The 14,481-nt window shown below is 47.2% G+C and overlaps 1 protein-coding gene and 1 pseudogene across 1 annotated transcript in view; both read left to right on the plus strand.

Annotated features, from left to right (window-relative positions):
* The window catches only part of ACER2 (alkaline ceramidase 2), a 29,879-nt gene that overhangs the window by 9,658 nt on the left and 5,740 nt on the right, over nucleotides 1–14,481 (plus strand). Inside the window, exons 4-5 of the mRNA XM_044920453.1 lie at nucleotides 7,765–7,902; nucleotides 14,299–14,436. Coding sequence (XP_044776388.1) covers nucleotides 7,765–7,902; nucleotides 14,299–14,436 — 276 coding nt within the window. The remainder of the gene's footprint in view (nucleotides 1–7,764; nucleotides 7,903–14,298; nucleotides 14,437–14,481) is intronic.
* On the plus strand, nucleotides 1,379–2,005 carry LOC110573804 (annotated as a pseudogene).

The raw sequence follows: 14,481 nt of genomic DNA on the forward strand, positions 1-14,481 counted from the left end.
TGATGAGCTTATCAGATACTTGTTTAATATCCCCGGATTGTTATTCTTTTAGACCGTCAACTGACGAAAGAGGGAATTTTAATATGCTTGGCAAAGAATTTATAGGATATTAGGGGTAAACGGTCAAATGTCTCCCTTATAGGATATGAACAAAAGTGGAAAGATTTTCAGTGGCGGAGAAATTACTGAATGGTAGTTCAGAGACCTTTGATTTTCTGCTAGAACATTTCCTTGAGTCCAATCCAATTCTACCATTTGATAAGTTTATAGTAGAATTCCATTAAGGAATTGGTTCTTGTAGCTGTAGATCCCATGATTGTCAAATGGTATTGGTTTTCCCTCTGCTGAGATCTACACACACACACACCCTCCAAGCTAGAAATCTAGAATTTCAGGAAGGGATGCTTATATGGTTATTCATCCAGTAAATATTTTTTTGAACACTTACTATGCATTTTTTCCAGACACTGGGATATAGCACTAAACAAAACAATAGAGCCTCTGCCTTCAGTGAGCTCATACTGAAGTTGGGGAGGCTACAAATCAGTGAACAAACAAACAATACAATGTTAGGATAAGTGCTCTGATAAAAAAATGAAGCTGGAAAGGAGGTAGAGGTGACATAGGGTGCTCATTTGGAGTTTGGTCAGGGAAAGCCTTTCTGAGGAGCTGTATGAGGTTTGTTAATATCTGAAGGAACTGAAGAGAGTCAACCTCATAGAGATGAGAAATGCTTCTAGAACATATGACCCACACATATTTCTCTGTAGGACACTGTGTTTTATATGGATCCATATGTATATATATATGGATAAATAGTCTAAAAACATGGATTCAATCAAGCAAGCTGTGGGTACCCAGGGAAGAGCTGTACTAGGAAAATAAAGAATTCCCTAGTGTTCCTGGTACTGTGAATAGGAATAGGAATTTTGGAGCTATTAAAGACAAAGGCTGTTCTCTATGGATGGAGGTGGGGAAGTGTCCATAAAACATGCTGGCTGCAAAGAGCACATGGTAGAACTGTGTGTGGGATAGCATAACTGTAGAATGAATTAACTAATCTCTTTTGGCGTCTAGGTCTTTGTGTGCGCATAGAAATAACTAGAGGAGGAGGATAAACAGCCACTATCATTGGCTATTCTTAGGAAGGGGGAAGGGGGGGCGCCTGGGTGGCTCAGAGGGTTAAGCGTCTGCCTTTGGCTCAGGTCACGATCTCCAGGTCCTGGGATGGAGCCCCACATCATGGGCTCCCTGCTCAGCAGGGAGTCTGCTTCTCCCTCTTCCTCTGCTCTCCCCACTGCTCCTACTCTCTCTCTCTTTCTGTATCTCTCTGTCTCAAACGAATAAATAAAAAATTCTTAGCTGCAGGACCCCGAACCCAAATGATCCTGCAGCAGCCCCTGGAACGAGGCCGCACAGGTTGGGCCCAGCGTGACCCACGGGCCGCGTCGGGGATGCCCCGAGCCTAGGACGTGAGCTCCCCTCTCCGAGGAGCTGTGCCCATGAGTACCAAGCGGCGCCTGGAGGAAGAGCAGGAGCCCTTTCAAAAACGGTTCCTTTCTGAAGAGAATGTGGCCACCCACTTCTCTCCACTCAGCCTGCACAATGACAACTCTTACCACAGCCCCCACTCAGGAGCCCTTGCTCTGAGCTGCTTCTCTCACACTACCCTGGGAACCTGATCCCTGAGGCCCTCCGGCTGCTGAGGCTAGGGGACACCCCCACCCCCCACTACCCTGCAACCCAAGCTGGGGAGATAATGGAGCTCTGAGTGCTGGTGGGCAGTAGTTCTGCCCACCTTCCTTCTTCCCCACAACAGAGAAGACCGGCATCCCCACTAAGGGACCAGCTGTCCTGAATATTCTCCAGACCAGGCCTCTGGGCCCCAGGACCTACTCTCAACAGAGGAGGACACTGACTCCCACAGAGTCCTGGGGTGGGGGGAGCAGGAGGGACAGGAGCATGGGAAGGGAGGCCTCCCCCCCCCAGAACTGAATAAAGATTGCTGAGCATGTGAAAAAAACTGAATAAAGATTGCTGAGCATGTGAAAAAAAAAAATTTCTTAAAAAAAAAAAAGGAATGGGGGAGGGAGTGGGGGAGAGAACTTTCACTTTTACCTTTAATTTATACTGTTGTGCAGTTTTTTTTTTTTTTAAACAAAGAGCACATGTTAGTTTTTAATAATAAAAACGCATTTTTCAATGAAGTAGGGAGAAAACATACTTCAGATGAACTAGCTGTATTATCTTCATTGTACAGAGCAGGATTTGAATTAAAGTGTTTTCTTTGACGATCATCGAGCAGATAAAGGATCCTCAAGGTTACTTATCCAAAAAATGAGAGTGAGAAAGCCAGCAGTTGACAAGAGGTGACAAGAAGGGCATTCCTGGCTTCAGGAGAAATACGGTCTCGGTTGGCTGTGGCCTTCTCAGTGGAGGAAGGAGGCTTCAGCGTGTGGCAGGTTGGCTGGGGCGGTTTGGTGTCTAGTCTTGTGCTTGCTTGTCCGGCTTCGGGAGAATGACTGGGGGTGCTTAGAAAGCCTCGTGAGGTGGAGAAGGGGGGCAGCGCCAGGCAGGTCAGGAGGGCCTTCGCAGGAGGGGCTTTCGGGCTCTGGCTGAGAAACATCGTTTACCTTTGGCCTTTCCTGTCGAGTCAGAGGTTGGCCACCAGTCACCTCCATCCCTGCCCGAGCCTGGTGGGTGGTAGGTGGAGAGCTGAGGAATCTCTTTGCTCTTAGATCTGATCTTTCAAGTCCTGGGGGCTGAGTGAGAAGCCTCACACAGAAGAATGGTTTTGTTCGTGGCACTCTGGAGGTGCCACTTGAAATTCCAAGCGACAGTTTTGTGTGTGTTCATAGTGGAGAATCTTTTTCTTTTTCATTTCTCTTTTTTTTTAAGTAGGCTCCGCACCCAGTGTGGAGCCCAACACAGGGCTCGAACTCATGACCCCGAGATCCGGACCTGGGCTGAGATCAAGATTTGGATGCTTAACCACAAACTGAGCCACACAGGCCGCCCCTGTCTTTTTGATTTCTTGACGGGAGGGGTGAGGGAATGTTATGAGCAGGAGAAAAGAAAATGGGGCAATGGATGTAGTTATAAAGCTTACCAACTTTAATAATGAAACCGTACCGTGGGACAGAGAGGTGACCACTTGGGACTTTTTTTTTATTGCCGGCACCATTTCTCTGGGAAGACGTGACCACACTGTCTTCAGCTTGGAGAGAGTCCTTTGGAGCCCTGAGCACCACAGATGTCCATGTCCCTGGTTTTGGAGACTCCCTGGGTTTGAATCCCAGGTTCCCTGCTTACAAACGGTGTGGCTCGTCTCGACTCTTTCATTTTCTGTTTCGTCATTTGTCAAATTAGGTAAATAATCCTCTCTTGAGAGGATCCTGCAGCACACTGTAGAGTATTAGAAACATGGCGAGTGCTCAGAGTTAGCTGCCAGTACTGCCAATGACACATGGAGATTTCTGCCTGGCATTTCTGAGACGCGCGCGCGCACACACACACGCACTGAAGAAGAGAATGGGAATGGGAGATGCGAATGAAGATAAGGCATATGTTATGGGAAAGCAGCACACTATAAATAAGGATTTCAACTCTATTCGTCCGCCTTCAACTTGCCAGTGACAAGGAGAACAAGACGACAAAACCCCTTTTTGTGGGCCTCACTGCCCAGGACGGGGACAGGTGCAGCTCTGAGTCCAAGTGGCAGCCAGAACAAAAACTTCATGTCAAAACAGGGATTTCTCTAGACCAGGGATCATGTGGTTTATCTATCCAAGTTAACATCTCTTTTTGTGATCTAGACTTTGCTGGAATATTTCTAAAAACACATTAAAGTAGTTCCAGTGTGAGATTTCTGGAGAAGGGGCAACAGAGCGTGGTGGCTAAGTGTATCAGACGGACATGGCTTTGGGTGATAGGGTTTGTTTGTTTTTTTTAAAAGCTCTGGTACCTCATTTAGCTCATCTGTAAACTGCAGATATTAAGGGTACCTTATGGGGTTGGAAATATAGAGGGAAATCCTAGAAGGTGTACAGTGTCTTGTGCAGAGTAAGGACTCAGTAAGGGCTAGCAGTTGTTAAGAATGGCTAATATGGATAAGTGTTTTGAAGAATGTCTAGAACAGCAGGGAAATTATTAAATTTTACCGTATAAATAGGAATAATTGGCAAGTCAAAAAAAAAAAAAAGCATTTTTTTATCTTGCCTAGAATGTCCTAAGAATCATCATACACTCAGTTGTTGATGGTTATTAATAATTTCTAGACATTTTTGTTTTGAGAAAAAAAACCCCAAGAACAAAGAACTATGAGGACTAATTATTTCCATTTCTTAAAGATTTATCCTGCTGTGATTTTTACAATTTTGCTCTCACTTTATAATCCAATTCAGGTTTTGAATCCTGAGTTACCAGGCTGGGGTCTGGCCATCCTGCTCTAGCTGGATGACTGGGGGCCAGGGCCTTAGACTCTCTGGGCCTTATCAGTTCCTTACTTAGAAAAGGACATGGGTGGACCTTCCGGGACCAGATGCTGTAATCCTGTGACTATCATGGGCTAGTTGTTCTACATAGGTTATGTTTTAGTCCTAAAGGGTGGTTTAAAGCAGTGGATCCTAACCAGGGTGTCCCTTGAGGGAAGTTGGTGGACAGGTTTTTGATGGTTATCATGAAGGAGGTTTTATCATCCATAAAAGCCATCTCACTTCGGAAGAGTAAAGGGGGCGTTACCAGGTATTTGCTATAGAAAAGGAGCACAGGGTCTGGCAGGGTTCAAACCTCTGCTCTAATGGGTGGCTAATGGTAACAGCAGTAGCAGCTTTGTTACGTTATGTTGATGGTGTTGGGCTGTTTTGATTAGGGGGAATTGAGGAGGACGGGGTGATCGGGGTTCCCTGACCTCGTGTTCCAGTTTGAGCCCATAATGGGCTGGGAAGTGGAGAACACGACCAGAGACCAGGGGTTGCCTGGTGTCATGGATAAGACGACACTCTGTCAGAACCCTGCGCTCCTGGACATGGCCAGCTCTCTTGTCCCCAGGACCTCTGGTGACCCTGGGGTCGGCTGGTCTGGCTCTGTGACTTGTGTGGACTTCTTCGGGCTGAGGTTTTGTCTGCTCAGCCACCTTCCTGAAGCGCATTCCTCCACACCCTCTGGACCGACATGGGCGGTGTCTGCCTCTGTTCTCCTTAAAGTGAGTTTCTTCAGGCTTGCTGCCTTTGAACTGTTTGGTAATGCCCTCCGGAGCCTTTGGGGATTGCCACACCAGCCCCGTCAGGTTTTCCCTGAGAGCAGCTATTATTCACAATAACTTTATTTTTAAAGATTTATTTATTTATTTGAGAGAGCAAGAATGAGAGAGAGAGAGAGAGCACATGAGAGGGGGGAGGGTTAGAAGGAGAAGCAGGCTCCCCGCCGAGCAGGGAGCCCGATGCGGGACTCGATCCCGGGACCCTGGGATCATGACCTGAGCTGAAGGCAGTCGCTTAACCAACTGAGCCACCCAGGCGCCCCACACAGTAACATTATTTAAAATAGCACTTATTCTCACACAAAGGGAATGATAACAGTAATAGTGGATTTTTACTAGCACAGAACCATGTACCATGGACCATGTTAAGTGCTTTAATGCTTATAGGAACACCATGGGGTAGGGGATCTTCATTTTCATATGGGAAACGTGAGGCTTGGAGGGTTTCGGGACTTGACAAAAGGTCCCACAGCTACTGAGTGATGGAAGCAGCAAGTGAGCACACATCTGTCACCTGGAAGACCTGTGCTTACAACACTCTTGCCCTCACTAACTCCCGAACCATTGATCTAGAGAAGTAATGCAATTTGCAAGTTTTCTTTTTTCTTTTTCTTTTTTTTTTTTTTTAACTGTTCATCCAATCTAAAAAGGCTGAAAAGCCTTGGTACAGGTCATAGCACCTCAAAACCCAGTAAAGGAGTTATTGTGGGTCCCCAAGGGCCATTTGCATGATGGGGGTGGGAGAGGGGAGCTGCGGGCCGTCCACCTCGGGCTGGAGCAGGCAGGCTTTCCTCCAGTGGCGAGGGTTGCCAGCCAAGGCCAGGAGGAAAACAGTTCTCCTGAGGATTTGCTGCCTGGACCCTTTCCCGCATACGTATTTTTTCTCTGGTTGAAGCTCAGGGCTACACTTCCTGTTCATTCCAGTCAGAAAGTTGGCAGCTCGATCAATGATTTCCTGCACCTTGATGATAAATGGTTTTCCTATTTAAGAGATAAATTTGTATTTTGGAGATTTCAGTGTACTTTGATTTCTCTATAATGGAATTTCATTCAGATGAGTTTCCCAACTGTGACCTGTTCCGGGGATTTTGGCCAAGGTAAATTGTGCTAATGAGGAATAAAAGAAACTTCAGGAAAATCATGTGCTCCTAAATTTCAGTCATGGATGAGGCCTTGGGGATCATTTGGTCCAGCCTTTTCACTTTATAGATAAGGAAATGGAGTCCCAGGGAGAGAAGAAGGAGCATGTCCAGGATCACGTCGCCACTTCTGACTCTTTCTCCTGAAAGTACATCCACTGAAGGGTGTGAGGATGGTATTTTTCTTGTTTCTTTTTTCTACAGATTTTATTTATTTGAGAGAGAGAGAGAGAGAAGGCGAGAGTGCGCACATGTTTGCGTGGCACGAGTGGGGGGAAGGGCAGAGGAGGAGGGAGAGGGGACAAGCAGGCTCCCTACTGAGCACGGAGCCTGATGTGGGGCTCCATCTCATGACCCTGAGATCCTGACCTGAGCTGAAATCAAGAGTTGGCTGCTTAACTGACTGAGCCACCCAGGTGCCCTGAGGATGGTATTTTTCTAAGATGGGTCATGTCAAAAACTTGTCAACACAAAATACCAATGCACGCTAATCTGTGAGTTGCTGGTAAATAGACAGTCTTAGAATTTATTCTTAAGACTTTTAGCTGTATGTGCTAGACACGGATTTTTTTTTTTTTTTAAGATTTTATTTGACAGAGAGAGCACAAGCAAGGGAGGTGGCAGGTAGAGGGAGAAGGAGAAGCAGGCTCCCTGCTGAGCAGCGAGCAAGATGTGGGACTCTATCCCAGGACCCTGGGATCATGACCTGAGCCAAAGGCAGCCACTTAACTGACTGAGCCACCCAGGCACCCCAGATTTTTTCTTTTAAGCTAGGGAGCTTTGTGGTTTGTAAATGGTCCCTGTTTTTCTTATAAAAGTCTTCCACGCTCACCTTGTAGAACAGGGGTTGGCAAGCTGGGTCCTGTGAGCCAGATGGGTCCACTGCCTGTTTTTGCAAATCAAGTTTTATTGGTGTACAGCCACGCCCATTCCCTTACCGCTTGTCTACAGGGGCAGACTTAGGGAGCTGCGGAGGTCCTAGGACCTGCAAAACCCAAAGCATTTGCACTCTCACCCTTTACAGAAAAAGTTTGCTAGACCCTGCTGTAAAACATCTGAAAAAAGTATAGAAAAAAGTAACACTAAGAAAACAGTTATCCATATCTGACCCTCGGGGACTGAGATGGATTCTCATTTTACCATTCTCCTGGCTAAATGTTTGTCAAATTTCTGGTTATTGCCTAAGCATAAATTGCTAGAAGTAGAATTCCTGAGCCCGTGAGCGTGAGTGGGTTTGAGACTCCGGGTACTCGATGCACAACTCCTTAGCTTGCACACTCGTCTGCAGTTCCTGTACTTTGCCAGCATTCACCAAACAAACAAGAGCTCCTTGGCTAACAGTTCGGTTTGCTTTCATTGATTCAGGGGCAGGTTCAAGGCGGTGGTCTGCGTCCTTTCTGCCGTCACGACATGCCTGGCGTTTGTCAAGCCCGCCATCAACAACATCTCTCTGATGACCCTCGGGGTTCCTTGCACTGTGCTGCTCATTGCAGAGCTAAGAAGGTGGGTGCCTTTGTTTTTCCCGCCTGCCCCTTAGGCTGTCCCTGGGTTGGGAACACACCAGCTTTTTTTTTTTTTAGATTTGAGAGAGAGAGCACGAACAGGGAGAGGGGCAGAGAGAGAGGGAGAATCTCAGGCCGAATCCCCGCTGAGCGCAGAGCCCAACACGGGGCTTGATCCCACGATCCTGAGATCATGACCTGAGCTGAAACCAAGAGTCGGTTACTTAACCGACTGAGCCACCCAGGCTCCCGGCTTGTTTTTTTTTTTTTTTTTTACTGCCCTTAAGTGTGGAAGCAGAGTTTGACTCTTCACGTAGAGTTAGTTCCTGACTGTTGGATTGGAAGCACGTTTGATGGTTTGGCTCAAAATGTTAATGATCTCACTTCCAGAAAGAGGGGAGCGGCTGGTTAGTGGATGCAGTGCATCCCAATGATCTGAGCTAGCTTAGCAGGAACATCTCAAGGACCTGGTGAGTGCCTAGACCAGCCTGGGAGACTTAATTCTGTACAAAGAATAGATTTGTTCATATGAGAATAAGAAGAAAAGTCCTAATGAGGCTATTGCATTCACACACAGAAGGAAAAACAAACGTCTCTATACAAGGCAACATTGACTCTAGGCATAATACTGTTGACCGTGCTAGTCTCTCGGACATTTCGTTTCTTATTTGCAACCTATCCGGTAAAGCCTTTGCTATTTGCCTAAGGATTTGCCTTTGGAAAGTTCTATACTCAGGTTCAGGTTGATATCTAGAAACAGTTTAGCCTTGTGTGTACATGACTTCTTCTTTAACCCCAAAATACATCAGACCACCGCCCTTATTGTAGTACTCAGAAAATGCTTTTTCTTTGTACCCATCTTTAGCAGTGCATTTTAATTCCTGACTTTCTCATTGTTACGGACATGGTATTTAACTGAAGTCTCAGATCTCTCTTTTTTTTTTTTAAAGATTTTATTTATTTATTTATTTGACAGAGACACAGCGAGAGAGGGAACACAAGTAGGGGGAGTGGGAGAGGGAGAAGCAGGCTTCCCACCGAGCAGGGAGCCCGATGTTGAGCTCGATCCCAGGACCCTGAGATCATGACCTGAGCCGAAGGCAGACGCGTAACGGCTGAGCCACCCAGGCGCCCCTCAGATCTCTCTTCCTTTGTGTGAGAGTTGCCGCTCTGTGTAGTGTGTGGACAGCTTTCTCTCAGTCTTTGTTTTGGGAGGAGATACATGATTCTTCCCACTGCTTTGCCTCTGGGGGCTGCTTACAATGTCGGCCAGACCAGGCAGGGTCAAAGGTGATTGAAGAAGTATTTAAAAATACTGGTTGGCAGATGAAGGATGCTGTCCGGTCTTGTCTTGTTGGCTTTCCTCAGTAGCCTTGAAGGAGTGGAAAAATAAGAGGCTGGTTTCAGAACGCTAATAGGATTTTGAAGCTCTTTGGAAAACACACAAAGTGCCAATAAAGAGATCTGAAATGAATTTGTAATAGTCCAGCGGTACTGGCTTATATTCGGCCTGAATTGAATAGAATGTGCAGAACCTAGGTATGTTTCTGGAGAATTCATTGCAGTCTAGTTCATTTTAACTCTTGATACTATGTTTTAGCCGAAAATTTTGTTAGAAAGTAGCTTAAGGAAAGGGAAAATATTTTTAACTCCTATTTAAACAAGAACAAATGAAGGAAGACAGTGGTTAGGGCAGATTGCGGTTTAAATAAATTCTGCTTCAAGAGTATGACCTTTAAGCAGGGAAACATTTTTAAGATTTTATTAAGAGAGAGAAAGCACACAAGCAGCGGGGAGGGGCAGAGGGAGAAGCAGACTCCCCACTGAGCTGGGAGCCCCGCGCAGGACTTGAGCCCAGCACCCTGGGATCGAGCCCCGCATCGGGCTCCCTGCTCCAGGGGAAGCCTGCTTCTCCCTCTCCCACTCCCCCTGCTTGTGTTCCCTCTCTCGCCGTGTCTGTCAAATAAATAAATAAAATCTTAAAAAAAAAAAAAAAATCTTTGTCCCTGAAAAGCTAGCCCCCACTGCAGCTCATTAGTCTCCATCATTACATTTACAAGTGGCAGCATCATGGGAAGTATCCCTCCTTCCTGCCGGGGTCTGTCTTTCTGCCTGTGGATCATTGCCTCCATTCTCCTATACATACTTTACTCCTTCCTGTAACTAGTCTACTGGGTCCTCACCCCTCCTTAAACCGTCCTTCCCATTGGCTTGTAAAAACACTTGAGCCTCTCCCATCTTACCTAGCTCTCAGCCTGGGCTCAGTCCAGGTCTGTCTCCACCCACCACCTTTCTCTCTCATCTGTCATAGCCCAACGTCTTAGAAGTGCTTACTGTTATATGTAAGTGATCTCTATGCCCAACATGGGGCTCAAACTCAAGACCCCGAGATCAAGAGCCGCATGCTCTACCAACTGAGCCAGCCAGGCACCACAGCCCAACGTCTGTAAAAGTGGTCTTCGTCCCTCAGCTCTCCTGTCTTCTTCAGCCCACTCCCATCTAGCTTCTGCCCCACTTCGATACCTAAGCCCTCCTGGGTTGTGTGCCCAGTGACGGTTCTTCCTGTATCTTATGTGCTTTTCTCTCAGCTGCTTGCACAATTCACCGCCCCCATCCTTGACACGTTCTTCCCCATGCCTCCCAGGACGCCACACCCGCCTGGGATTCTGCTTACTCTGCGGCAGCTTCTCTTCAGTCTCACGTGAGCTCCTTGTTTGCTACGCACCTTTGCATGTAAGGGTCCCTTAAGGGGGACCTCTCACTTCGGCTTTCCTCCCTCTACACTTGGCCCTGGAAGATCTCATCAACAGCTGTGCCGTTCGTTACCGAACACGTGCAAATGACTCCCAGGTGTGTGTGTGACTCTGTCCTTCCTTCTACCTCCACCACGGTGCATCTAGCCTCTGACTCCACCTGTCACAGCCGTCTCGAATTCAACGAGATTCCTGATCTGACTTTTCCAGTTCTGGTTCTCTTAGTATTTCCAGCAAATGGGAGCACCATTTACCCATTTGCTCAAAGCAGATGCTCAAAGCTCCATTGCTCCTTTTTTTTTTTTTTATTTTTTAAGATTTTATTTATTTAAGAGAGAGAAAGCACACAAGCAGCGGGGAGGGGCAGAGGGAGAAGCAGACTCCCCGCTGAGCTGGGAGCCCAGCGCAGGACTTGAGCCCAGCACCCTGGGATCATGACCTGGGATCATGACCTCCATTGCTCAAAGCACCATTTACCCATTTGCTCAAAGCAGAGCAGAAGCCTGCTCCCTCTTTCTTCCCTGAACATCCCATCTCATCACTTTCATTTTTCCATTAGTTGACATTAAAACTGACATCAAGTTCAATATCCTCAATATGGCCCCTATGCACCTCTAATAGTCTCTTTTTTTAGCTGACCTTGCAATTAGGATGAAGTTCAAAATCCTAACGTGGCCCCCACCTGCTGATCTGGCCTGCACGAAGCTCCCCCCTTACATTCTGTCCTCTAGCTGTTCTGACCTTCCCTATTCCCCAGGTCCTTGTTCATGCTGTCCCTTCCTCTGACTCTCCTGCTTGGCTTACTTCTGGCTCATCGTTGACTCACCTGTTTGGCTCAATTGTTCATAGCACCACCAACTTCTTTCTGGCACCCTTCCCAAATGTAATTAAAAAATTATTCGTGGTTTTTTGTTTAGTGTCTGTCCCTTCTCTTGATGTAGACTCCATGGACAGGAACAAGGCCCCTATGTTCACTGCTGTGTCCCAGTTCCCCCCGAGTCCCAACAAGGAGAGAGAAGATGGTTGTTGGCCTGCCTTGATAAAATTCCCAGACAGGGGATGCCCTTACTGCTCTTTGCATTTCCTTCCAGGACCTTCCCTGCTGACATTAGCGATAATCTGTAATGTAGCAGCTAAATATTTCTCGTCCATCCTCCCTCTGCTCAAAGGAGCTAGGGAAGCTTTCTGTTTCTCATTAGCCTTGTTGCTAGAGCTTGTTTCTAGTTTTTTATTTTCATTGTCCTTTCTGAACTTTCTCTCAGACCATGTGGCAACAACATTTTATTTGGGATTATGAGCAGACATTTACTGAAATTTGTGTTGTCATATTATGAAGTGACTCAGTTGCATTTAATATATTTTAAAGTAGGTGCTTTTTTTTCCCCCCCGATTATAGGAGTGAGTCTGTTAAGGACAACTTTGAGAATACAACAAAGGGTTAAGAAGAGGAGGACAGATAGCAGCTCAGATTTTTTTTTATCCTATAATAGGGTCCTGTTGTATATATTACTTTTGATCTGCTTTTTTCATTTAATCTCACGTTGATATTTTGGTAGGAGCCCTAAAAAGTGTGAATAAAACCCAAAGGAGCCCAGGTATGGGCAAGACCCAGGTGCAGATAGGCCTGGTCAGCAGCAGGTAGCAGGCCCTGTCCCTCTAGCAACAGAGGAAGGGACAGTACCAGGCCACCCTGAGACCCTGACTTTGCAGGGCTTTCCCCCCACGTGACTCATCCCTGGCAAGAGAGACAGAATGCCACTCAACACAAGCTCTGTCTCTCCAGCATGCTGTGTTCTGGGGTGTTCCTTAAGCCAAGGTTTCTAGGTTGAATTGAATTGAGTGTACATGGGTTCTCTTGTACCAGATTGTCTATAGTTGTTGACACTTGTTTTTGTCTGTTTTCATTTTATCTTTTAAAATAGCAAGGCAAGAGCCCTTTTCATTTTGCCTTTCACAGTGCCTAGCATGCATTCAGAGAATTTGGTACCCAATCAACGTGGGTACTGTTTAAAAAAAAAAAAAAAAAAAAAAATCTGGGAAAAAATGTGCTCCTTAGATCACTGGCATCCAGTTAACATTTTCCTTTACTTCCTTGTTTTATTTATTCATTCAGCTAGCATTTATTTCATGCCTCTTCTGGGTCATACACTGTATATACTTGGTGAAAAGCAGGTAGAGTTCTTACTCTCGCTGAGCTTACTGTCTACTTGGATATTAGACCTTCAACAAATAATTACACCAGTGAAGACAGTGTCAGTTTGTGTTGAGTGTTATGAAGGAAAATGGCAGGCACTCACGGGGCGGACGACGTAGTAGGGGTGGGGGCTGTCAGAGAAAGTCTATTTGAGAAGGTGCCCTGGAAGCTGAGACCTGAGGAGGCAGAGAAAGCGGAGCCGAGAGAGAGGAGGAGCCTCTGTGAGGGCGAGCCGTTCAACAGAGCTAAGTAGGAATTTAGTGTCTCCAGTCCTGGGCCACTGTTGTTTCAAAAATTTTTTTCAAGGACTACATTTAGCTCTCCTCCAAAAGGGTATTTGTTTTTTTGAGTAGGCCTTTCTGAACCTTCTGCCCATCCTGGTTTCGCTGATGCTTCCTCAGGCGGCTGGGAAAGGTACCAACCAGTCAGGTTTCTGACACTTGTACAACAAATATGAACAAATAGCTGTGGCCCCTTCTCGGGGGCAGATGTTACGTTGGACTCTGGGTCCCGAGAGCGAGCTTGACTGACCTGGGAGCGGTCCGTGGAGGGAAGGAGACCCTGAGGGAGGGCCGGGAAGGGCCCTCAGCCACCAGCCGCCTCTGGGCCTTCCCCGCCTAGGACTGGAGGTCACCCCCTCCCCCCTTTATGAACGATTCAGGAACAAGGAAAGGAAATGGCAATGGAAATTTCTCTGGGCTGTTAACTGAAAAACATTTTGTCCCGGCATATGTGGGAGCTCTTTCTTTCATTCAGCACATAGTGGGAGCCTTCTGTATGTCCCCTGCTGTTCCAGGGGAAGACCAGCTGTGAACAAGGAAAACATGGAGGATGCTAGAGGGGTTATAATCCCCACAGAGAAATTAGAGGAGAGAAGAAGGAAGTGGGGGGGGGAGCGTCACTTAGGGGGTGGAGACCCATGGTGCAATTGTTAACAGTGGTCAGAAAAGGGTTTCCTGAGGGACATTTGAGCAGAGCCTCGGGAGTCAGTGAACCAGGTGGTTATGTGAGGAAGAGCGTTCCAGGTGGCAGGAATAGCCAGTGCTAAGGTCTGGGGAACTTGATGGGGCTATTTGAGGAGCGCAGGGATCCTTGCGGGGCGGGGAGTTGATGAGCAGAGGCAGCGAGGGGCAGAGTATGTAGGAGAACAGGAGTTCATTACGGACATGTTAAATCTAGGTCTGTGTTACACATGGCTGGATATGTCCAGAAGGTAGCTGCGTATGTGAGTCTCAAGTCAGGGAGAGGCCTGGGGGAGAACACGGCTTTGGGAGTCATCTGTGTATGTACGTATGGTATCCACATCCACAGGCTTGTGGGGTGACAGGATGTTGGGTGGGACCTCCAGGGCCGAGGGGCTGGGGTGGGGCGGTGTGAGGAGCCAGAAGGGGCCAGCAAGGTGGGTGACACCCCAGACTGAGGGGGACTTGCTTTCTGGATCCCTGTGTAGGTGTGACAATGTGCGTGTCTTCAAGCTGGGCCTCTTCTCGGGCCTCTGGTGGACCCTGGCGCTCTTCTGCTGGATCAGTGACCGAGCCTTCTGTGAGCTGCTTTCGTCCTTCCACTTTCCCTACCTGCACTGTGTATGGTAAGCCCCGGCCACCGCACAGGGGTCCGCACCGCGTGTGGTAAG

Source organism: Neomonachus schauinslandi, chromosome 13, assembly GCF_002201575.2.
Source record: "Neomonachus schauinslandi chromosome 13, ASM220157v2, whole genome shotgun sequence".
Taxonomy (NCBI): Eukaryota; Metazoa; Chordata; class Mammalia; order Carnivora; family Phocidae; genus Neomonachus; species Neomonachus schauinslandi.